Raw genomic sequence first — 26,036 nt, 5'->3', positions numbered from 1 at the left:
ACCACTGATCTTATACTGTACATGGAATAGTATAACATCCAAAATTTGGATGTTAGCCTTCATATGTTAATTTAATATATAATTTATAGCATTAATGGAATACATTATTTACTATCTGCAGGCTTCTATATCTATAAATGATTTAACTATGTCAACCAAGTTATTTTAGCTTAAAGTTCAATACGGAGATGTGATTTTTAAGTGGAAAATGAACTTCTAACGATATATTACCAAATAATAACTTTTATATTTCAGTTTCAGTTTTAATTTATTCCTATGGGACCGAAGACCAATTTTATTGTAGAGGATATTTTACTATCTCATTCACCTTATCTTATTACAGTCTAAATAGGCGGATGTCTTTTGATGCAAGGTACTTAACACATTGTGTTTAGAATATCATATTGTCTAACCAAGGCCCTTGTTTTCCCAGAAGACAATGAGACTGGTATTTCTTGGAACTGTTCAACTCAATTAATTCTTCAGATTGCCCTCATGATAAGTTATTCTGCAAAATGAAATTATACATAATGGAAACCTTTAAAAAAGTGCCAATGCATCAGCACTAGGTTCTCCTGGACAGCACCCCAGACTACAAACTACAATCTTCTTTGAGTCAACCTTGACTCCTGCTGACTTCATGAACATGCCAGTGTCCCTGCAATTTTTATGACAACAATACAAAAGTGACTGGCCACTATCTTTTTTTAGGGTTAAAACAAAATCCAGTCTAATGTAGAGCCCTGGAGTCATTCAGGAATCAACCAAGGCCTGATATTTTGATCTGAGACAAGGTCAGTGTAGAAGTATAGATATTACTCCCTGGGCTTATATGCCACATAATAAGTTATCAGCAACTTCATATGGAAAAGATGTTACTACAATTTTAATAAGAGGCCAAACTTAAGAAAAAGTGGGTTTGGGTCTAAAACAATACATTTTATTATTTGATAAAACTAAACAGTTGGAGCTGTAACATACAAAGGACACATTTCAGTCCATGCAGATATCTAGCACACCTTTATATCAATTTAATGCTTCTAATCTACAGCATTAAATATTCAGGACCACATACATCTGAGGATAAATGCAGCCCTATTTTCAAAGCACAACCAGAAAGAAAGAAGAAAACCAAAAACTATCAATATCAAAAGGTGCAAAACTGAGAGGCTTCAGTATCTAAAAGTTCAAGAACAGTAAGGAGTAATTTTAGACAGGAAAAGTGGGAGAAACAAGGTGCAGGTTTAATATAAAAACCTAAATTTTATATTTTTATGAACTGCATGAATTGCTGTCCTCTAGGTTGTTGCGACTACATATGAAATGAGGAACCTATAAATGGGTGATAGTTGTTATACTTCAGAACTGGCTGCAAATTATACAAATGTATCAAAGCAGTGGCCCCTAAACCTTTGGGCACCAAGGATTGGTCCCATAGAGGGCAGTTTTCCCACAGTCCAGGGAATGTGGTGTCACAGGCTGCCTGGATCTAGTGCATGCATGGATGTGGCTTTGCTTACTTGCGTGGACCAGTTCCTGGAAGGCCACGGACCAGTGACAGTCTGTGGCCCAGGGATTGGGACTCTGTGTCAAAGAGCAGAGTATAGAACTAAAAATATTTGTGTCCAAGAAAAAAATAAGAAGGAAATTGTAAACGCTATGACAAAGTTGAATCATTGTAAGGCTGGAGAAATTTAACAGGTGAAATATTAAACTATGGGTGTGCTCAGCTTATGAAGTAGCTATGTGATATTTGATGTGCATGTGGGGCAGCTATATCTGACAACAGAAAGGATAATGTTACAGTTCCCTTATACAGTGCAAAGACAAAGGTAACAAGAGTAAATGCAAAACTATCACATAATTAGTTTGTTAAGTATGCCTGGAAATAACTTTGCAAAATTCTGATTGAAAGTCCCCAAGAAATATCAGTGGAAAAAAATTGGGAAATACAGGTTAAGCTTTTGTTTTTTAGCAGGCCATATATATAAATGTGAGGGAAATAACTTGATGATAAGGTAAACAGGTTCAAATTATGGAATGTTTTGCATGAATATAGACATGAAGATTTGTTGAACGTAATGTATGTATCATGAAAATAATGTAATTCCTGAAAATAAATGAAATGATTAGTGGATGGTTCGGCTCTAAGCAGAGATAAAGACAAGGATGGATTTTGAATTTTTGAATTTTATTGAATTTATATACCGCCCTTTCCCGTAGGACTCAGGGCGGTTTACAGGGCATATAAAACGTCAACACAAAAATTAAGAACAATTACAAAGATTAAACTAAATCCCTGAAAAAATATAAAACATATAAAACCCTAGTTAAAACCCCAATTAAAACTCAGCCTGGGCCGGAAAGCTCGAAGAGCCAGGTCTTCAGGTCTCGGCAAAATGATCGAAGGTCGGGGGCAGTCCTAAGCTCCATGGGCAGCTGGTTCCAAAGGGCAGGCGCACCCACTGAGAAGGCCCTCCCCCTGGGTGTTATCCGCCGGATGATGTCCCCTTGGTTGTTTAATGTTTTTATAGATTAAGATAGTGGTTCTAACATATCCCAGTGAAACATGAACACAAACCTCACAATACAAAAGCTACAACTGATGCAAAGAGCCATGGAAAGATACATGGTGGACACCACAAGACAAGATAGAAAGACCCGCACATAGATTAGAGACAAATGAAAATATATATGATGCCATCAAAAGAGGAAAAGAATTGAAATGGGAATAGGCTGGTCACATAGCAAGAAAAAGTGATGGCAGCTGGACTAAGACAGTCATAGAACGGATTCCATTTGATAAAAAGCGTTCACAAAAGAGACCTAAAAGAAGAGGGAGTGATGACATCAGCAAGTATTGTGGGCCCAACTGGCAAAGGAAAGATCAAGACCTTACTGGTGGGAAATATGTGGAAGAGGCCTTCATCTTGCCGTGGATAGAGAATGGCTAGGATGATGATGATGATAGTTCAAGATGTAAGAGATACCTGTATAATTTTGTAAACAGACCATACCAAGATGTTCGCTAAGAACATGAATGACATGAATATTCAGGAACCAATTTCGTTGGACACCTGGGAGATAATTTGGGTCAGAAATGTTAAATTTACTCAGGCTCAAAATTTAAGAGAAAATTTTTATAAAATGTTTTATAGATGGCATCTGGATCCCAAGAAGTTGTCCAACATGTATCCTAATTTACAGTCTAAATGTTGGAGGTGTGGTAGTTTAGAAGCTACCTATTTTCACATGTGGTGGACTTGTAGAAATATAAAAGCTTTTTGGATTAAAATTTGGTGGAACATTCAAAAGATTTTTAAGAGAAAGATAAAGTTTTCTCCGCAATTGTTTCTATTGGGTATTGTTGTAGATTGTGATGTCAAAGAAACTAACTTGATGTTGAACATGATAACAGCAGCACGGTTACTGGTGGAACAATATTGGAAGAAGGATAGTTTGCCCACTATAGAAGAATGGGTGTTTAAAGTTTCGAATCTTGCAGAAATGTCTAAGATTTCTGCTTATCTAAAGGATCACTCACAGGAAAGATATATTTCAGTTTGGAGGAGATGGATAAATTATATTCAGAACAAATATGGGACTAAAAAGTTCCATTTAGCTTATGAGTAGATTTTAGTGGGATATTCTTATTAGCACGTTGTTTGTAGTTATATTAAAGGGGAGTTAAAGCACATTATGAATTTGGTTAATTGTATATTATGCATAATTTTTATTTAGAATATGATTATTGTAACTATAATCCTGTATTTAGCTCTGGGAAGTGGGGGGGGAAGTGGGTGGGTTTGGGGTGGGAGGGATTTGGGGATATATTGTAAAATTTTGTTTTTGTAAAACTCTTTAATAAAAAAAAATAAGAACATGAATGACTTACAGCAAATCACAGATTGTATGCTGCAATATGGAGCTATGTACTAGTAGTTGAAAGACAAAGGTTTTAGAAAACAAAATGAATGACTGCAACATAAACAGCAATAAGCTAGAGTAAATACATGCAATTGTGTATCTTGGTAGAATGTTTAACAGAACTGGGAATGGTTTGAGAAATTTTAGGAGTTTAAACTGTGGCAGAAAGATTACTATGTAATCTGCTGTGAGGAATGTTAAAAACAAAACAAAACAGCTTGTCTCTATCCATTTTCTTATACAGTAATGGGAGTTGGGTAATCAGTGGAAACAAAGCCTGAATATAATGGAAATGCAGTGGGAACAGGAAGAAGTGTATCTGTCAAAATGAGTAAATCCTACGTAAATGGGCACTGAATAAATGAGAAATGAATACAGGAATGCCTGACTAATATCATATGAGGCGGTTACAGAAAAGAGATGAATCCTGATCGAACTGCCGAATAAATATATTAAGGAAGAAAAAAAGAAAGCTGTGATAGATGAAGCAGATAAAATCCCGAAAATGTGAAACCTAAAAAAGTTTAAAAAAACAAACGGCAACGTAGGAGGCATGAAGAAAGTGGGGGTGAATCAGATTTAGCTATGCATATTTTCTCTTTTTCTCATCTGGTGCCTCCTTTATTTCTTCAACGTAGCGTTTCCTAGTCCTTTTGTGCACTTTGCACCACATTACCTAGCCTCAAAGTGGCAAGAACAAGTGCACGTTCTGGACGCGCCTGAAACACGGAACCCTAAACTAACCTCGCGGGCTGGATTCACACAACAGCCTGAGTGTTAACGTACGGCTGTAGTTCGGGAATAATGCGGGCTTTCTCCTTCGAGGCTTCTGCAAGAAGCAATGATGACAGGCGCTCCGTCGGAAGGGAACGAGGCGGCCGGACGGGAAGGGGGCGGCCGACCTCGTCAGAGATCCTCGGGCGCGAAGGACGCCCCTTCCCCGGCCGAGGCCCAAGCCCATCGCGGACTTACCTGGTTGAGCTCATTCTCGGCCGCGAGGCGCAGCTTGGGGTCGATGGTGCCCTTGAGCGCCTGGATAATTCTGTTGGGATCCATGGTCTCTCAGAGCCTCGACGGGAAGGAGAGCGGCCGCCGCACACGCTCGCCGGCTCCCTCCTTCCCCCTTTGGCTACACAGCAGCCATTCACCGGTTTACGACAACCAAACTGTCGCGAAGACGACACTTTGCGGCTTCAGCGCGCCACCCGCCTCCCCACCCCCGTTCGCCGTTCTCGCGGCGCCGGTACGTTGGGCGCCATATTGCTGTACGGAAAGAAACGGCGCGCGAACTGCTCGCTGCGGTAAAGGACCGTAGTTTCCTGCACGGAGACCGGAGGCTTAGGCTTTCTCTCTCTCCTCTTTTCCTATGTAGCTAACCCTCGACTTACAACAGTTCATTTAATGACCTTTGTTATAAACGCACTTTAAAAAGTTGTGACCCGTTTTTCACACTTACGACCTTTGTAGCAGCCCCCCTGATCATGTGATCAAAATGCGGCTGCTTGGCGCCTCACTTATGACTGTTGCTGTTCTAAGGTCATGTGATCACCTTTTTGACAAGCAAATCAATGGGGAAGCCAGATTCACTTAACTGGGTTACTAACTTATCAACTGTGGTGATTATTTTAACTATGGCAAGAAAGGTCATAAAATGGGACAAATGTCTTACTAACAGACATTTTGTGCTCAACTGTTGTCGTAAGTCAAGGACTACCTGTATTTTTAATTGTTTAGTTAATTTATTTTGGGGCTGTTTATTTAATTTCTTTTAAATTTTGTATTGTTTTTATTGTTTAGCTGCCCTGAGTCCTTCGGGAGATAGGGCGGCATATAAGTCCCAAAAATAAATAAATAAATAAATATATTTCTATCAGATTAGAAAAAGGGGGCAGGGAACAAAAACTGCTTAAGGAGAAAAACTACTTATGGATCCCTCTTATATAGTAGTAACTAGATCAGCCTGCCTGGGAATTTCTCCCTCTGTGTTTTCAGAGGATGCGCATATTTTGTTTATACCAATTAACAATAATCAGACTTTTCATTTTTTTACTGGGAGGGTTTTGTAATTTTGCTAAATGGAAATCCACTTCGTTCCAAAAATCCCGTATGTTTATTCTACGTTGGTTGAATGGCTGGTGTATGTTAGAAGCCACAGTTGGCTTGAACATTATGAGTTCTCTGTAACTCATTGAAATGGGTTGTAATACGCTGGCCCAGCACACTTGTTAACATTTTCATTCATTCCCTGAAGAGGTGGAGGAATATCTTAGCTAGTTTGCAGCTGATGGAAAACAACGGAGGGTAGCTAATATTCAAAAACATAAAATTAATAACTTACCAAAGTACTGAATGTAACAAGACACATGCAAAATTCTTTTAGGAAATAGGAACAACAGATTCTTGAATTGTTTATATGCTATGTAACAGATACACAGCTTTCATATTACCTACTACTGAATATAAACACGATGAGACTTATTGAAATGATTTTAAGCATTTTTCAGCATTTAATTCTAGTACTGAAATCTGCATAAAAACCTGTATGTTCTGCATAAAATACCAGGTCCCAGTGCATTCAGCATCTACACATACATGTAGCAACCATGATCAGTGACATATCCCTGACATGAGTTTGAATTTTTCCAGTATTCTGTAGATATCAGGAAGCCTCTTTATGTCCACACATCACATATCATTCAGTTAAAAAAATATTTACCCCTTTGGGTGTTCTCAATTTTTTTAGCTCAGATCACATTTCACTTAGTTTAGCTTGTATCAGAGCTACAGATACTACTGATAGTCTAAATCAGACATGTCAAACTCACGACGTCACATGACGTTGTGCGATGTATCGGGACTGTTTTGCCAGTCGGCAATGGGCTGGGTGCAGCTTCCACGTGAGGCATCTGGCCCACGTGATGCATCCGGCCCGCGGGCTGGCAATTTGACACCCCCGGTCTAAATGAAAAAGAACACCAAAGTTTAGTGCTTGTTTCCTTTATTTCATAAACAGATCAACCAACGTGTTACAGGATGAGAAAATCATGCCATCAAATAAAGGGCATAATTATGGCTAATGATCTCTAATGTTCACACCACAAAAATTCTAAGGCACATCTCTCTCAGCTCAGAATAAATTTTTGAAGACATCTGTAAAATATTGTTGATCCCCATTTGCCTGAAAAAGGCTACAAAACCATTCTAATCCTCTGAAGCTTCACCAGAGACAGCCTTGCAACTAAGATCAATTGAAATAATTGTGCATTTTAAAAAAAAGTGGCTCTCATCACATCAGAGTATAGAACAGAACTGGCTAGGAAGTCACAAAAAAACCTAGAATGTAATCCAAGGATCTGGGCAAATTTTGACTGTACCATTAGAAAAGCACTGTACAAAACAGAGTAGCGAGAAAGCCATAGATATTCAAATTTAGTCAAACAGCTGGATGAATCTACAGCCTCCTTGAGAAATGTTCTGTGGACAAATAAATCAAAAGGTGGAACCTTTCAAGTTACACAAGTTCAATTAGGAATGGTGGAAGCCAAAACACTGCATTCCACAATAAGAACCTCATACCAATGATCAAACATAGAAATGGGTAGTGCCATAATTTGGAGATACTTTGCTGCTTCAACCTCTGGATGACTTGGTATCATTGAATAAACAAAGTATGAATTCTACTTTTAATAATTCCTCAGAACAGTATCAGGCCATCTTTCTGACATCTAAAGTTGAGGTGAAGTGGTCATGCAGCAACAGAACAATCCCAAACATAAGCAAATCTGCAAGAGAATGGATAAAGAAAAACAAACTCAGTGTTCTTGAGTTGCTAAATCAAAACTCAGGCCTAAATGTCATTGAACTGTGGAAGTTCCACTGGAAAACCTCCAAAAGCTACTGAATTAAAACAATACACCATGGAGGAATTGGCCAAAATTCCTACATAGCAATGTGAGGTTGATCTCCAATTATAGGAACTATTTATTAAGTTATTGCAGTTAAATGTGATGCAACAAGTTTGGCTGCAGATTGGATGACTTTGGGAAGTAAATGAAACAAGTACTTAACTTTTATATTTCTTCATTCACTTTCAGATGGATCCACTTGAAGCTCTGATCATATTCAATTGCAAAGGAAAGCAAATATTCAGAACATCCAAAAGGGGCCAAATACATTTCCATACAGCTACAATTCAGGAATAACTTTTGTGGATAATTCAGGAATAACTTTTGTAGATTTGTTTGTTGCAAATGAAACAATCCACAACAGTAAGACTTTATCAATAGGATTACTACTAATAACTGAAAACTGTTTGCAAGAAACAGTTACTGTACAAAAAAAAACACCATTTAAAAATCTGTATAGTAAATAGGCAAGTTTCAAATGTGTTTTTTTACTTTGTCACACAAGCATAGCTTTAATATTTGTTAACCTGTTCATTGTTTTTAAAAAGGGTAACAAAAAAGCAAGTTTAAAATGTTTTATTACCTCACCATACTGAGATGTTTGCAAGCTTTTCAATACCGCACACATTCACAAAAAGATCTGGAGCTGCCTTCAGGACATAAGCCAACTGAATCCTTTGATGGAGAGAGAGAAAAGGCTAGAGGTTGTGATAAAAGCTTCACAAATAGTTTAGTTAACATAATTGTCATTTGGAAAAATAGGAGGGCCTTTTAGAATTTATAAAATGCTGAGTCAAATTGGGAACTTAAAAAAAGAGAGAGGCACTTTTTAGATGTTTAGTAGTTGTTCTTGTACACCAATACCAGGAATGTAAAATAAAACAGAACCAAAGTTGTAGAGGCAACTTGAATGGAGAACGCAGAGGAGAATTTACCATCTCTGCTTACGGGTATTCTTCCAATCTGCTGTTCAGGTAGTTTCAAATAAAGTCCTCAATTGTGACTCCAGAGTGGTTCCACAGTGATGCTATAGTGCAGATCTTCAAGCCTTTAGTCTTCAGAGGTCCAAGGGCAACAGTTCCTAGTAAACACCTTGAGTGACATAGCCACTCATTTCCAACAACACAAGAGTTTTATAACAAAGGTGTAAAATCTGAAGCAAAGCGACCAACAATACTAGTGGTTAATAAGATGTAACAATCCTGCTTGTGTAGAGGTTTATCATCTCCCCATTTACATAATTACCTGTAGGGTTATTTTTCTGCTGTAGCATTCACATCAAAACTGGTAGGGACAGTGACTATAATACAAAGTCAGGATTTTCAACTTTTGGGGCTTAGGGACACATTTAGAACTTGAGAAACATCTAATGTTCTTACACCATGATTGGTATGGCCAGTCACAGTGCCCATTTACTGTACATGATGACTTGCCCAATTTCTGCCACCTTACCTTTTTTTCCCCAGGCAGGAAAGTATAGCTCTTAAGCATTGAACTATTGCCAGGTAAATACAAGGCCAGAAGCAGTTTTAGAAACGGTGATGCTTACAGCTGGTGTTTTGCTATGGTGGGTGCTAGTTTCCCAATCCTGGGAATCGAGAGAGGTTCCTGCGGCTGCTGTGTTGAGAACTCAAATTGTACATAATTACATAAACAGGAAATGAATCTTACGTCTCAAATATTCCACTTGCTTTCAACATTTAAAAAATAAAAATGATGTATTATGTTGTGTTACAGATTGGGGAATGATCTAATTTTTAGTAGTAGTAATTCTCCAGGGAACTCATCATCAACTATTTCTTCTACCAGATTTGTGGGATTGAATCCGCAACTTTTCACATACAAGGAACATACTTCATAACTGTGTGTGGATGTTTTCTTTCTCCAGTGGAATCTTATTTATTCATGAACTTATATGGCCACCTATCTTATAGTGATAACCCTAAGGCAGCTCAAAATAACGTTTAATAAAAACAATGAAATCTGGTCAACTGAACCTCACCACCACATAGCTCAATTACAGCACCATCCCACTAACTCTAAATTCACACTTGTATTTGTTCAGTTCTATCCTAGCATCTTGCCTGAATGAACAAGCCAAGTCTTCACAGCCCTCCAGAAAATTAATGGGGTGATAATATGACCCAGTTATTACAGTAGCACAAACATTGATACTAAGGCATATTTTTTTTATTTAGGCACAAGGCGTTGCGAATAACCTAGACTTGAGGCAAACTTGAGTAGCATAGTAAGCTGATAAATTACAGTTTTAAGAGTAAGTGCAAACATAACATTCAGAGCTTTACTATCAAGGCTACATCACAACTGATAAAGTGCCACATCAGTGCTGATCCAACTTCAACTCTTTGCAAGACAGATCACCATATATCCCACTTTAGAATGGTGTGTTTTAAGTATTCAGTATGCAGTGTGAAAATAGCCCACCAGTTTTCACCTTCCTTCACCAAACCGTTGCAGCAGCTCAATGTTCAGTCTTGATACAGGAGATATCCTGAGAAGGTAGAATATTTCCAACTACTTCCGTAAATAGCTCCTCTATGAAGACGTAGCCAAATCTGGTCTCCTTGAAAGAGCTGGAGGACTGCATGGTTGCTTGCAGTCTCGTGATCTGGAGCACCATCATTGGCATACGCAGAGACTAGAACCTCTTCATTTTTCATGAGGTTCACATACAATGGTACATTGACAGCTAGCTTCAGCATATGGAATATGAATACATAAGTACCATTAACAGGACAATTGAACCTACCAAGTTGTATATCAAAGGTTTCGCCAAGATTGTTTAACAAGAGGTCAAACACGATGGGTTGATCTAAAGTTCCAGGAGCCAAGTTAGAAGTTCTAGCAGCAGAAAAGGCAACTCTCATCTGCTGTGGGAGGGGATAGACGTGTACAGGTAGTATGGTGGCTGCTTGGCTTGTCACAGGCATATCAACAGGAGTGATGCTGCGGGAATCACCCTGCCCAGTGTCCCCACTGTTAAACATCTCACTGTCACGTTCTGGACTGCTCACCTGAGAAGAATCGTTCCATCCTGCTGTTAGAGATCATGAGCAATTGTTAGTTCTGATGTAACTATTAAGAAATCCATTTTTAGAAGTTTTCAAAGTTCAGTTTGCCAACATTTATACAGTAGATCAGCCTTCCCCAGCTGAGCATTTCCAATTCTGTTGGAGCTACAATTCCCCATATTAGCCAGTCATAATATGGATGGCATCATGTACGAGAAGGCTGATCTAGACAAGTGCCAGTTACTGGTTTGTCCCTAGTTTTTAGAAATTTGTTCTTCAAATTCTGAAGAGGACATATGGTTTCACAAATAATTTATGTAGGGTTTTTAAGGCTAATAGATATAGTACTGTGTTACCTTTGGCTTCAACAGTTAATTAACAAGTATAACCATGACTTGAGAATATCCCATACTTTACCAGGTTTTATTTTCTCTGACTTCCAATTTTGACCATGCTTCTTTGCCCCAGTATTTGTTCAGATTTGTTACTTTAATCCCTTGCAGATCCAGGCTCTCAGATTGGTATTATTTCATTAAAAAACAACTCAATTTACCATGCTCCAATCCAGCACGTTTAAGCTAGAAACAGGTTTTTCATCCTTCACCCTCTAAAAGTTGAGTAGAGGTGATATATGCATTAAACACACACCTGCAATGAGTTCAGGGTTGAAATAATTTAAATCTATCTTAGACACCAGAGACATCTGCAGTATCTTTCATATCATGGTGAGAAATATAAATTTACTGTTAAGAAATTTTTGCATAGTTATCAAAACTATATTATTTTCCCCAAACTGTTGCCCTGTAAGTGTTTGGGGAATTCTGAAAGTTACCATCCAAAACATACTTGGAGGATACCAGGTTGGAGACAGTTAGGATATTATGAATTATAATAATTTGATTTCCAGAACTATTTCATGCTATATGATGCTCTTCAGATTAAAGCTAAATTCTCACAGCTTCTGACCATAAAAACAAAAACTAAACTGTTTAGTCCAAATTACTACACCCCATTGACTTACATAACAGAATGCCTAAAAACCCATTAATAGAATTTTAATGTTATATGTATTTATATTTTATTATGAATGTATAGTGGCTGCTTACTCACCCGAATAACCATAGCTGCTTCAATATTATATTATTCAATAGGAAATACATTTTGCAAGGATGCATTGCTCTTACTTCCAAGAAAAGACGCTTCTTTAAAAATATGTTTTTATTTAGTGTAGAAAACCAAGTTACCAATCTGTCAACTATATTGTTAATCGGTACTAACTGAATTGGTGCATTTTGGCAACTACAAGATTATTTTCAGACTCTGCTTCTTTCTCATTTTTCTCATTTTTTCTCAATTCCCTTCTTCTGAAGTATTTTTTACCACGTGTTCTACCTCGAGTGCTACCTGCTGAGCAGTTTTCTTCCTGTCTGCTTTCTTGCCTGTAACCTAAAACACAGAAGCTTTTAAGGATTTTATACTTTATATAAAGCTGATATGGCTAAACTGATATGGCTAAATATTTTCTTCAATAGCCTGAAAAAAAAAAATTCTTTTATACTTTGCCCAATACTATGGGCAAAATGTTCTGTGCATGGAACAGCCTATTTCTAGTTGTCAGAATCCAAGTGGCTACTTTTTAAATGTTTGCATTGAAACACTGAGTAAAATTGCTCCATTTGTTCCAGGCATAGAGCAAAATGTACATGTTCTAGAGTCTAGACAGTAAGTGTTCAGAGGAAGAGAAGAGTAGAAAGTTAAGAACATCAGGCATCCTTGTTGAGGAAAAGGTGGGGATGGACATTTTTCTCCCTGCTCTAATGAAAAGAACCTTTGCAAAAGTTTTTAATTCCCAGCAGTTATTAACTCTTCAAAATTAGCACTTAAGTATGGAAGTCCTGTATACTGAATGGGTTCCTGGAAAAGCAGCCTCAGATTCCTTTCCAGGCATGTATCAGGCAAAGTGCCTAAGAACATGGAGTCTGAACGTGACTGTTTAGGCAACAATACACATAATCCATAGTGTGCTGGAATGGTTAAATCATAGTGTAATCATGCAACCTGAGCACTGCAGTGTCACTTAAGAGAGACTTTCATTTTAAATCATGTTAAAAGTAAACTTACCTCTTGAATTAGTTCGACCACTATTAATACCTCCTCGCTTATAGTTTGGTTGGTAATTCATATCCTAGAACATAAACATTTGCCTCAATTTACTAAAGGGCAACAACATCGTTCTTACAGTCACTTGAATTTTTTGTTACGATTAGTGAGATAGTAGAGTGGGAGGGAACTCTGCTACGTCCTACATCAAACGTTTGCTGCTACCTGGCAAATATCTGCAGTCCAATATCCTTGATTAGCACTAGTTTAATTAGGATATATATCATATGCCTGTAAATGTTAAACTACAGCCAATTCTGGTTCTAATTTTCCAGCATACTTAATTGATGGTTATTTTCAAATGTATTATTCATAAGAAAGACTGATATCAAATAAGCAAAGTGAACAAATTTCAGAGATATAAACCCAAAATTAAAATTCATCAATAGGATACAAAATATACAAAACAGGTGTGAACTATGATATAGAAATTTTTAATTGGGGTTTTAATTGTGTACAGGGTCAATTTAATATTTTTTAATTCGGTTTTAACTTTTGTATGTTGGATTTTTTAATTCCCTGTAAACCGCCCTGAGTCCTCAGGGAAAGGGCGGTATATAAATATAACTAAATAAATATATAATCCATTATTTACACTCAATTTATTTGCTCTAAGGTAGCACTTACTATTAAGTTATACTAAATTACTAGCCACAGCATGCTGTCAGGTTTTATAAAGCATCCCTTATGTCAAGTGAATGCTTGATTTTGACTTTTGCACAGAACAGAGGATGCCAAAACATTCTAAAGCATATCTGGTCTCAACAAAGCTTGTCAAGTCATTACCCTCTGGGAATACTGCACTGAAGAGTAATCTCTGCCAGGAAGTTGTAATTGGCTATAGGTTCCATTAGGAATTGAAGATGATCCTCTGTAAGCTTCAAAACCTGCTGGAATAAAGTGTTGTTTGGTGTGAAACACTTCATATTTCCATTAAATACTAAAAATGTGCCTTTCGCCACTTATATATTAGTGGACTGTAACACCGTACACCTTGTGTCATAAAAAAGAACAGACCCAATTCGTTGTCCAAGAGGAAGTGACCAGAATTTTGAATATTCAGTAACTTTAACTACCTTTATGTAGTACCATCTGTAAAAAGATATGCAACCCCCCTTCCAAGGAAAGGGAAGTCAACGTCTAACATGCTCTTTAGCAACCAGCATCATTTGCATTTCACTTTGGTATTTCAGCACATTAGACTAGATCCTTTTTATATGATTAAATTGATAATTCAAATATTCTTTGTAGTATAAAACAGCACCCAAGAATCCAGGTATCTTATACCTTTTGTCTACTGTATCCTTCTTCTGAAATGGGTGGCCATATACAATAGAGAGAAAAAGAGAGATTGGGAGGGAGAGAGAGATATGATAGACAGGTGATAGATGGTTGGAAGATTGATGAATCAGACAGACAGAAAGATAAATACTCTCAAAATTATCAGTTGTGATGGAATGTGCACCTGGAGGGGGGAAGGAGTTTTGGCAACACAGAGCTTTCCCCAAACAGAGGCCCAAATTAAGCGACTGTGCAATCCTGAGCTGGACTGGGGCAGGAGGAAGGTTCAAGGGCAGTTGCACCCTAGAATTTTTCAGGATACATCTAGTAGATTAGAAGGTTATCGTTTTAGTTTTGTCCATTAAGTGCAAACAAATAAAGGATTGGATTTTGCTGTGTCATCCTTCAGCTTGGACTTGACACCAAGGGAGACTCTTGTAAGTTCAACCATTGTAAGTTGAAACAATTGCTAAAAAGGTGGTTGCCAAACAAGGACCATATGTACAGGCCAAAGGTTACTGGAATAGTACAGACTTCTAAGCAAGGTTTGGAGACACCCATACTTCTGGGAGGTAAGACTAGGTCAGGGGTCAGCAACCTGAAACAGTGAAAGAGCCACTCGGAACCGGTTCCCTCACAAAAGGAAAAACTGGGAGCTGCAAAAAATGTGTGCACATGCACGTACATGCGCGCATGCGCAGAACAAGGTTTGAAGAGTGGAGCCAAGGTAAGATATGCACCTACCCTGCATATTTGAATTGATTGGTTGAACTTTTTTAGTCCCACTTTTTTTTTGTTGGACTGCACATGGCAGAGGACTGGGAGCCGCAGCCACATGCGGCTCCGGAGCCGCGGGTTGCAGACCTGTGGACTAGGTCCATCACTAAGAATCTCTGTCACTTGGATTACACCCAGTGAATTCAGATCTACAGAGATGCATAATCTGCAGCCTATTATGGTGCAGCTCCAATATTCCACCATAACTATTGCTTGTCAGCAAGGAATTCCAAACCATCCCTACCTCCTCTACCTTTGAGATTCTCATATATGTATGAGAACATTAGTGCGTGGGAGAATGATTTGTTACTCGCACATTTACTGAACTATTTTAAATCTGAGCATCAGTGCAGATGCATGAGGAGACAGTCACTCTTAACTGCCAAATAACTGTGAAGCAGTATTTATGTGTAATGTAATTTACGTCTATATATCATCCTGCCCCTTCTGCAGTGTGTCCTTGGCATGCTATTCAGAATGGTATGATTCTTGTTCCAATAAGACTTGTATTCCAGACACTACAGAGTAATTCCATAGAATCTGAACTACAATTAATTATCACTCTTTCAGGATTCACTTTGGAATGGCAATAGAAATAGGTCTGCATCATAACATACACCAGCCTTTTCATAAAACTAGATCTTACCTTTATATCCACCAGGAGAGCGATAAGAATTGGCCACTGATCTTACACCCCTGAGAGAACCTCTGATAGATCCACGGTTTGCAATAAAAGGCTGAGATGGTCTAGGGAAAGTGGCTGTCTGTGCTGCATAAAAAGTGAGGGTACCATTGCTGACAGGAACAGCTCCCTCAGCCTGGCAAGTACCTGCTTAAGGTAAGAAGTACACGTCTTACATATTCCTGTAAACTACTACAAAGCAAAAGGATGTGATTACTCATCTTTATTAATTGCACTCTGCTTGTAACACACAGGAATATATTACCTTGTTATTGTTAATAACTGTTTAAAAATAAACAAATTTGTTGAATTTAAAACTTCATTAAGTAGTTGGAAAGGGACGCGGTGGCTCAGTGGGTTAGGACGCTGAGCCTGTCTATCAGAAGGTCGGCAGTTTGGCGGGTCGAATCCCGAGTGCCGCGTCACAGAGTCAGCGCCTGTTACTCGTCCCAGCTTCTGCCAACCTAGCAGTTCGAAAGCACGTAAAAATGCAAGTAGAAAAACAGGGACCACTACGGTGGGAAGGTAACAGCGCTCCGTGCACCTTTGGCATCTAGTCATGCCGGCCACATGACCACGGAGACATCCTCGGACAAGCGCTGGCTCTTCGGCTTTGAAACGGAGATGAGCACCGGCCCCTAGAGTCGGAAACGACTAGCACACATGTGCAGGGGAACTTTTACCTTTACCTTTTAAGTAGTTGGAATTAACATAAACTAGCCAGTCTGGAGGCTTGTCAATGGTAAGACAGACAATGATGAGTTTAAATGTATTTAACGCTTCCGGCTACAAAAGAAACCAGTAGATTAAAATCTATGAATTGTTGATGGGACATAAGACATTGAAAAATCAAAACTTGGCAATTTTAAGTTTTCCTGCCATTCATTTGCATCAAAAAGGGTGTGATCCACTCTCTCTTTGTTACAGAAGGAATTAATTCAACATTCTATTTTCCCACCATAAGAGAAGACTACAAGGTACTCAAAAACAACGTTCATCTCAGAAGTGGGCGTCTCCTTTGCTTATCTCCCACAGAGATCATCTGATTGAAGTATCCAGGACCTAAAAATAATTTGTAAACAGGCAAAAGCTGTCCATTTACCTCCAAAAAGAGAATATTCTACTATAGGTTCCCAATTAATGGAATGCAGAAAATGGACAATTTTATAGCTTTGCAACAAAGGTACTAATCTCTCTCCTTGCCCATACAATCATAGCAGATGAAATCAAATCCTCTCATTGGAATGCATTGGAGACTGTTAGGCGGAAAAGGCAAAGCTTTGACATGTCTCCAATTATACTCCCACGGAAAGTATAAGTGAGATTACAGGGAAGAATGAGGAGGAAGCTGAATATTTTCTAGCTTTTTAGAGGTAGGTGGAGTTGGGAGGACAGAAGGAAGGACTGAAAAAATCATGACGGTCAGGCCAGGTTGGATGACTCAGAGAGAAATAAACCTCCTTCAAGAAGTCAAATCAAATTAAAGCAATTAAAGTTCTGTAATAGAAATGCTTCCAATTTCCAGTGGCTGTTATGTTTACTCTTGACTTATTATTAAAATGCATTTGCCTTTACAATTACTTTTCTTTTTATGACATATATTCTTCTTAGATGATCATGGGACTTTCCAGGATTGGGGTATAAAACATACGGCCAGCTTAAAACTTAATGTTCATTCTGGTTACATCAGACTGCACCATCTTCTCCATGAGTAAAAGGTTTTCTAGTAGAACTAAAAAACCAAATATGAACACTTTAAGTATTTCTGTCATTTTTAAAGTAACGTGTGTTAAATATTATAGAATGTTCAAAATGAATTTAGAATCATGGCCATCTCTTGCCTCATCGCTTCAGTTACTGATTTACACTGAAATTCTTCTTACCATTTGAAAGGGACTCTTGTGAAAAAGTTATTTGTTCTGCATTTTGAGTAGAAGGTAATTTACACGGAGGTGGCGTCTGTGTGCTTGCTGTTGAAAAATTCTGACTGTATCCCGTAGAATGCAGAGAATTCTCTTTCGCATCCTGCTCCCTCCGAGGTGGCAAAGGTGCATTCACTTTGAACACCTACAAGAGACATAATGTTATGAACTATATCAGCCTCATATAAACCCCAAGCAGCAGCTTTTAGTGCCCCAGATCAAAATGAGGTATCATTCATTGGGGGAAACTGAAATGTTAATAATTTACATTGCAGAAATGAAGAAGAGATTCTATAACTTCCAGGAAATCTCCTGTCTAACTTACACACTTTTTTCTCTGCAATGTTTGATTAATTTCATCTAGGGTTATATGCTGGGACTTTTAATTTACTAAAGTTCTAATTTCGGAAATGAAACATTGTGAGAAATAGATTACAGGTAGTTCCCGACTTATGATCATAATTTAGCTCAGAATTATGGTTGTACATTGCAGCAGTCATTAAAGCAGTTTACCACACAACCGTGACTGATTTTACCTTTCTTCTGGCAGTTATTTAAATGAATATGGTCATTAAACAAATCCATTATACCCAACTAGTGGTTTTTGCCAGAAATTGGAAGTAATAACTGAAACTGCAAATATTTTTTTTGCCAAAAATCAGTCATGTGACTGCAAGATGCTGCAAATGGCTATAAATGCAAGCCAGTTGCTAAGCATGCAAAAGGCAATCACATGACTGCAGTGTGTGTGTGTGTGTGTACACACAATCATCAGAACACTGGAAACAAGTCCAAAGTATCTTTTGAAGGGAGCCATCATAACTTTGAATGGCTGTTAAGCTAAGATTATCTGAAACGTCTATTCAACAAAATGTGGTTTTGTTGTCCTATATCTTATATGAAAGCCATCTGTTCTTTGTACAGAAGCTGCCAAAACCAAAATTTTTGACCAATATTTTGTTGTGTTGTCCAACATCTAATTATATTGTACTTACAGTCTGCATAGCCTGAAAAGGAGGTGCTTTTACATTAACAGCACTGCTACTTGATGGAGGAGACTGGAAAACTTTCCCTTGATGTACTGGTGACCCGCTAGTTCTTGAGGGTGTCAGTGGTATCTGTGATTCACTTGAAACTGGAGTAGGAACCTTGAAGAGAAGCACCATAATGAAACAGATATTCTATCAACAAACAACTTAGGTTGTTAAATTTAAAATTATCAAACATCAGCAGTTTCTGCAAGCCAACAGTTATATTTATCTTTAATAACCTACGTTACTATAAATATTTGGAAGGATTCTCTGAAACAAAGGTATGTAAAAGTAAAAATAGCAAAAAAGAGCAGATTTTTTTTACTCAATTCCTATTCTTAATATATTGTTTTTAAGCTGAATAACTATGGTCTTTTATGACATAAACTGCTCAGTAATTTCTTCGAGTTATGTTACACGAAGGTCACAAGTAGTCCTCGACTTACAACCATTTGTTCAGTGAAGTTACAACAGCACTGAAAAAATTGACTTACAACTAATATACCTGACACTTATGACCATCGCAGCATCCTCACAGTATCTGATCAAATTAGTAAATAGCTAAGCTTCTTAATCAACCATTCATTGAATAATACAATAGCAATCCTATTTAGTTCTACTTCTAGTAAGAACATTTTATAACGGGGGGAAAAAAGCAAAGAATGAGAAAAAAAAGACAAGAGTTCTGTTTGGTTTAGTGAACTGTTGTTTTTTTTATTACAGATGATAAGATACTCTGAGGGCTTCTCCTTTAAGGACAAAAAGAACCACAAAAAGGATTTTCATTTACTTCTCTTAGAAACACGCCCCCCCCCCCGCCTTCTTTAATTATATGGGCTGGGAATTCTGGAAACTCTAATCAGATCATATTCAGGAAACAGGAAATTTGCAGAACTCACACCAAGAAATCTGCAAAAGTAATCTCTGATTAAAGGTGGGAAATACATAAATTAGGATCAAGAGAGTCAAAAACAAGAGAGGAATTAGTAAAGTTGTCTTACTTGTGGTGAATGAAGTTCTGTTTCTGATCCAGACAACGTGTTATCAGAAACTAAGGAAGTGTTTGATCCGTGCAAGGTCATGGGAGAAGCACTCTGACAATAAAAGTTGACACAACACCATTAAAGGAGATCTTTAAAAGTATAATTTGAAATACATTATGAAATTTGCTTCATCATTAAATGTTCACTTAGACATTATTCTATGGATTTTTTTAAAAAAAATTAAATGTTGTAAGCCACCTGGAATCACCTATGTGTGAGTTGGGCGGCTATATAAATTTGTCTAATAATAATAATAAATCAATATCTGACCATCCCAGGTCCTTAGGAAGGACTTGATAGCTGGATAAAAATGCCAATTCCAGTTTGAACATCTGGCTGACTATGCAATGAACCATAATAGCAATGATAACTGAAGATCTTGGGTTTCAGCATAGGTTTATATTTTATCACTGTGAGAAAGCCAGACAAGGATAAACTTGGCTGCCTGTGGAACACTGTTATGCAAGCCATCCTTTCTTCCTCTGTCAATGTTATCCTCAATTATGCATAAGATGGTGGATAACTGAAGGCAACTTTTTTGGAAAGAATGACTTTTGCTCTGCCTAATCATGGAAAACATTCCATCCCTGATAACTAGATTAAATGAAGAATTAAAAAATGTCTAATTGTCCATCTTCCCAATGGAATGCTGGAGGCCTAATTTAGTTTCTCTCTGGTGTGCTATATTATAAATAGAATTAAACAGGAAAAGGTGTTTTTTGGGAGAAAAATCTGAATTCCACTTATTCAGGCCTCTTTTGGAATCAGACTTGTTTAGAAGATTAGACATTTTTCACAGGAGGACAAACCCTAATCCTAATCTGAGAAAATACAGATAGTCCTCGACTTACAGCCACAATTGAATCCAAAGTTTCAGTTGCTAAGTGAGACATTTGTTAAGCGAGGACAGATTTAGTTCAGTATAGTGTTCTGATAGCCATTATACTGAAGCCCACAAATGAAACACAATGGAATGTAATCTTTCTACTCACGTTCTCCCAACAACTGGGAGTCAGGCATACTGTCTCTGATAGTACAGATAATATAGAGACTTTGGTAATGACTAAACGCCCAGCTATGCAGATGGGTAGATACAAATCCCTGTATCTGAAGTTGGGTCTAGGGAGAAGCTGGAGGTACTAGTTGTTATACAGCTAGTCCTCGACTTATGACCACAATCGAGCCCAAAATTTCTGCTGCTAGGCGAGACAGTTGTTTAAAAGAGTTTTGCTCCATTTTACAATCTTTGTTGCCATAGTTTATAAGTGAATCACTTCAGTTGTTAAGTTAGTAACATATTGTTAAGTGAATCTGGCTTCCCTATTGACTTTGCTTGTCAGAAGGTTGCAAAAGGGGATCATGTGACCCCGGGACACTGCAACTGTCATTAAGTACGAGTCAGCTGCCAAGTGTCTGAATTTTGATCATGTGACCATGGGGATGCTCCAATGGTCTTAAGTGTAAAAAACGGTCATAAGTCACTTTTTTCAGTGCCGCTGTAACTCTGAATGGTCAACTAAACTGCTGTAAGTTGAGGACTACCTGTGGCAAGGATCCAGATAGAGCAAGTTTTTTCCCCTATTGTCCTTCAAGGGAGTATTACTTTTCCCTGACATAGAAGAGTAATTTTAGCCCTGGCACACAACAGAGAAGTAGAAATAAATCTTGAATCAAATAAACTATATAATAATATATTTAAAAGTTGACATCTTTCTTCACAAATGACAACTTTCAATTTTACCTGCACTGATTGTTCAGAGAAGTCATTTTGGCTTGAAAGTTGTTCGTTAGAAGCTAAAAATAAGAATATGGTTATAACTATTTCAAATAAATTAAGAAAGCATGCAGTTGGATAATCCTGTATTAGGTAATACAGTATTACCATTTTTAGATTTAAAAGGCTGACAGATATATTTATATTTAACATGACTGATTTGCATCTCAATAGCTAGTTGGGACAAGGATGGAGTTTTAAAGTCTTTTAATTTGAAATCAAAATTAAGAGATATCTCCAAATGTTTCATTAAACAAAAAATACTGTAGTATTTTTTACACACATTATTTATTCAATATGTTGATATAATTTATTTATTTTAATTTATTTTAATTCCATTTATCCCGCCCTTCTCCGAAGACTCAGGGCGGCTTACAAGCTTTAAATACAGCTTTGATACATTCTTCATTTCAATTAATGTTGAAATAGAAATTTTGGACAAAGATTCAAAATTAAGTTAACTCTTTTTATTCACCAAGTCAGTTAGTCAAATAAGATATCTTTGCCATAAACATAGTCAAATATTTAAAATTAGAATATAAATACTAAGCAACTCTTTGTTATTTCTTATTTTATTGTTTTACCTCCTTATATGTATCTTTATTTATTTAGATGTATTAAATAGAATTACCAGAAGAATCAACAGAAGAGGTTTGTGATGAACAGCCAGCACTTTGTGAAGGTTTATCAAAATCCAGAAGCGATTCCTTAAAGACAAGTGTTACTCTTTTGAATATACATGTGTGTATGTATATATTTATATACACAACTAAAAGACCCCAGCAGCAAAATACAAATATAATCTAAAAGCGTAGCATTAGTTTCACAAAATAAATTGGTAAATATTACATAAAACATTTAAGATTAATTAATGTCCATTGCACGTATTGTTTTTATGGCCATAAAGCTGACTACTGCCACTATATTTTGTAGGATCCTAATTTATAAGCAAAATTTTAACATATTGAGATATTTCTCCCTGCTCTTGACTTTAAAATAGGCCAGGTAACATCCTGCCAAAAATTCACAATGCAAAAAAATATAATCCACCTTTTCAAGGTCATTGACATTGCAGGAGGGCCAGTATCTGTGAGAGTTGGAAAATTTCCACAATCTGCCTTATTGTATATTTGATGTATTCACAGATAGATAAGGCCTCAAAAGTTTGTTACTGAAGTCATTCTTCCCTTATATTCCTATCTTTTCAGGTTCATCATCAATTCCCAGTAGTTCCAATTCTATTATATTAACCAATAAATCTACCTGCATGAAGTTGTAAGTCCCCTGAATCTGAGTTATCAAATCTTGCAATTTTTCCCTTCTGAGTATTGGATCCTTTGGAAGGCTAGAAGTAGAGCAAAACTCTGCAGCTGTTTGGTGCACAGGCTTAGCTACCTAACACGACAGAAAAAGGCAAGCAAGGAGGAAGAGCATATAATTAATTGCACAGAGTACTTGGCTCTTTTCAGATTGCTTAAATCAAGACTTTCTAAACTCTTTGCCATTACATTCCTCTTTAGTGCAATCTAAATGTCCACACCCCTGCTAAAAATCCAAACAAGCAAATCTGAGCCATTTTATCTGTTAGAAGCCTAAAACAGCCCTCACAATGACTCAGTTCTTAGGCTCTTCCTTATCTAGGAAGAAGCTGACCAGCCAAGAGGGCCACTGGCCAGCTACCGTAGATAGAAAAGCAAAACCATTTTGCTGCTTTTACTCTACAAGATAAGTCAAGTCCTAATATAGGCTATTACTGAGTTCACACAATTACTATAGGCTATTACCGAGTTCATACAGTAATAAGTCAAAGCAAAACAAACCAGATTAAGGCTCAGCATAATATATGAAGCTAACCACTGTTGACTGTTTTAAAATGAGTTTTTAAAAGTTCTTCAGTGTCTGTCTACTTGAGCTCATATCTCAAAATTCTCAAGGACTAGGAATAATATGCATAACTAAAGTTGTTTCAGAAGCAATAAGTTAATTGATACAACAGTTTTTATCTAGTCAACTACTTGAACCTGCAGTATATAATTATTTAAAGGCTCTGACCCTCCTGACCTTCTGGAAGAGCCTAAAGACCTGGCTCTGCCAGTTACTTTGAGGCTCAAATGTGGGGAACATCACCGTACAGTTGGTTCTTCTCTTTCTACGACATTGGTTACTTTCTTAAAAAGGCTAAAGCAAAATTTGCATTTTATGCAGAAATATAGCATATACTCATAGAAATATTTTAAATATTCCAAAATATTGTAATAATCTGGGTAGCACACCTGCATGATGTTTTGGATATTCCTTGGTAATTTACATGAGTCTCCAATTGACTGAAAGCTCCCTTTTTTCTTTGATGCATCAATGCTGTGTTCATTTACTCCACCTGTCTTTCCATCCTATGGAAGCCAATAAAATAAAATAAAATATATTTACTAGAACCCAATTCGGCAACAAATTTTGAAAGCCAAGGTTTCCTTCTGCTAAAAACTGATGTATGTCAAGGGTTTGCATTATTTTGTGAACCTCAATATTTTTGTTTTTACATAAGATGCCCTATTTCTACCTCTTATTTCAACAACTTTCATGAAAATGCACAAAGAAAACAGTGTCATGGAACACCGTGCAAGATTAGTTTACTTTTACAAACTCCATCACCATATATTTTTACTTTACCCACTTTTTTCACATCTGATTCAAGCTTTGATCTGCATTCTTGTCTCTAAATTTAAAAGCACGCTAAAATATTTGACCAAACGTATAAAGGTAGTCCTCAACTTACAAATGCAATGGAGCCTGCCCATTCCATTCGTAACTCGAGGATTTGGAGTGAATCTTGTATCTTGAACGCCATTCACTCCCAGCTTTCACCCACGCATTCACTAATTTCATGTGTGGGCGAATACGCGGCTCATTAAGTGAATATCAGGTAGCTCAGGGTGGGGGAAGGCCATTGGGGGCCTAGTTATGGAACAACCCATCTTCAGACCACCCAATGCCTCCCCTGACCCACTGAAATACCTGTTCCCTCCCCTGGGGGCTCACAATTGCCCTGGGGGCCTACAGAGCCCCACTGAAGTGTCCCCCAGCATCCTTTCCGGGCAGCAGCAGCCCAAAAAAGACCTCTGAGGCCCAGAGCAGACCTTCAGAGCCCCGCTGAAGCGTCCCCCACAGCAGTCGTACGTAAGAGTGAACGACTACCATGGTGTGGCAACATTCATAATTTCAGAGCTTTTTCATAGACGCCAGGGGACGCTTATAACGTAACTTTGACCGTTCGCTAAAGGAACGCTCGTAACTCGGGGATTACCTTTAATAGAGTAAAAGTTCTAATTTCAATGCACATCAACAGACATAAAATCAGCTTATTTTGATTTTGCTGTTACATTTAAAATAAAAATAGTATTCGGGGCAGCTCTGTTATTAGGGGCATTGGAAGACTAATACAGTATGAAATGTCAAGGTTCCTTCTTTTTAGCTATAATCTACATAGAAAAACCACCGAATTATCAATAGTATATTGATCATTATTCAACTGATAATAGTTCTGGAAGCAATTACTTTCCAGTAAGCAAAATAATATGAGCAAAGCACACTAATTTGGATGCTCTCATTTATACCAACTCACTTCTTTCAGTTCCACATCAAGCTTCTTTAGCTCAGTCTGCTCCTTTGGTACAAGATTCCCAACTCCCCAGATCTTAGGAGCATTCTGTAATGGCTGCTGGGCCACTTGCTGTGATCTCTCAGAAGTTTCCCAAGATTTTGGAGGCTGAGATTTTTGCTCAGCCTCTTCTCTTATATGCCCCACCCATGGCTTTTCAGCTTGCTGTTTGTTTTGTTCCATCTCGTCTCGGACACGTGCATCCCAAGGCTTCAGGGGTTCTGTTTTTTTCAAAGTTTCCCTATTACTAGTTTGAGACACCCATATTTTGGGCTTTTCCTGGTTTTGTTCCAATCCTCCTTTAGTTTTAGTTATCCAAGTCTTGGGACCTTCTTGCTTTGGCTCCTGCTCCTCTTTCGCTTTTGTTACCCAGGGTTTGGAAGAGGCCTGCTCTTCCCTAACAGGGGCCACCCAAGGCTTTGGAACATCCTGCTTATGATCATCAACTTCTTGAAGAGGAGATTCCCAAGGCTGTGAAAGTTCCAGCTGCTTCTTCCCTTCCTGGTTTACAGATTCCAATGATTTCATGGATACTGGATTTTGCCTTTTCTGTTCCTTGTCCTCAACATCAACCAGCATTTCCCAGGATTTGGGGGGATCACTTTTTGCAGCATGTTCTAATTCCCAGTGTTTGGATCCTTCAGGCTTGACAGCATAGTCTGCTTCAGGCAAATAGCGCCTATTAAGAAACTATGTAGAACAGACCAAAAAAACAACAACCAAACACTTCAGTAGAAAAGCATAAAATTTAGCATAATCTCGATTAATACGCACAGAAGTTGTCATCTGAGAGGCCAATAGACATCAATCAAAACTGCTAAAGCAACAAGTAAAGATGATACAATCT

General features: G+C 37.7%; 2 protein-coding genes and 1 long non-coding RNA gene across 6 annotated transcripts in view; all 3 read right to left on the bottom strand.

Moving 5' to 3' along the window:
- Nucleotides 1–5,084, bottom strand: part of IPO8 (importin 8) — a 49,919-nt gene extending 44,835 nt beyond the window's left edge. For both annotated transcript variants that reach the window (XR_014026958.1, XM_081331430.1), the window contains exon 1: nucleotides 4,900–5,084. Coding sequence is in view for 1 of the 2 variants with exons in the window: in XM_081331430.1 (XP_081187556.1) it covers nucleotides 4,900–4,983 (84 nt within the window). In the remaining variant the exon portion in view is untranslated. The remainder of the gene's footprint in view (nucleotides 1–4,899) is intronic.
- Nucleotides 5,085–6,914: 1,830 nt separating this feature from the next.
- Nucleotides 6,915–9,704, bottom strand: LOC308670349. Of its 3 annotated transcripts, XR_014027004.1 has the most exons (4): nucleotides 8,768–9,704; nucleotides 8,416–8,507; nucleotides 7,996–8,039; nucleotides 6,915–7,709 (listed from the first exon to the last, which is right to left on the bottom strand). It is a non-coding gene; the product is annotated as an uncharacterized lncRNA (long non-coding RNA). The 3 variants fall into 3 exon arrangements; XR_014027003.1 differs by having other exon boundaries at nucleotides 6,915–8,039; XR_014027005.1 differs by having other exon boundaries at nucleotides 6,915–8,039; nucleotides 8,781–9,704.
- Nucleotides 9,705–9,969: 265 nt separating this feature from the next.
- CAPRIN2 (caprin family member 2) overlaps nucleotides 9,970–26,036 on the bottom strand; it is a 34,834-nt gene continuing 18,767 nt past the window's right edge. The window contains exons 8-21 of the mRNA XM_081331842.1: nucleotides 25,154–25,879; nucleotides 24,206–24,247; nucleotides 23,808–23,924; nucleotides 22,798–22,929; nucleotides 22,166–22,241; nucleotides 21,502–21,554; nucleotides 19,719–19,811; nucleotides 18,682–18,834; nucleotides 17,631–17,831; nucleotides 15,729–15,900; nucleotides 13,811–13,914; nucleotides 12,986–13,049; nucleotides 12,143–12,310; nucleotides 9,970–10,887 (exon numbers count right to left, since the gene is read on the bottom strand). Coding sequence (XP_081187968.1) covers nucleotides 10,322–10,887; nucleotides 12,143–12,310; nucleotides 12,986–13,049; nucleotides 13,811–13,914; nucleotides 15,729–15,900; nucleotides 17,631–17,831; nucleotides 18,682–18,834; nucleotides 19,719–19,811; nucleotides 21,502–21,554; nucleotides 22,166–22,241; nucleotides 22,798–22,929; nucleotides 23,808–23,924; nucleotides 24,206–24,247; nucleotides 25,154–25,879 — 2,667 coding nt within the window. The 3' untranslated portion in view covers nucleotides 9,970–10,321. The remainder of the gene's footprint in view (nucleotides 10,888–12,142; nucleotides 12,311–12,985; nucleotides 13,050–13,810; nucleotides 13,915–15,728; nucleotides 15,901–17,630; nucleotides 17,832–18,681; nucleotides 18,835–19,718; nucleotides 19,812–21,501; nucleotides 21,555–22,165; nucleotides 22,242–22,797; nucleotides 22,930–23,807; nucleotides 23,925–24,205; nucleotides 24,248–25,153; nucleotides 25,880–26,036) is intronic.

Source organism: Vipera berus (assembly GCF_964194415.1).
Source record: "Vipera berus genome assembly, chromosome: 6".
NCBI lineage: Eukaryota > Metazoa > Chordata > Lepidosauria > Squamata > Viperidae > Vipera > Vipera berus.
Note: the sequence above shows the minus strand (reverse complement) of the source record. Positions and strands in the feature narration are given on the sequence as shown.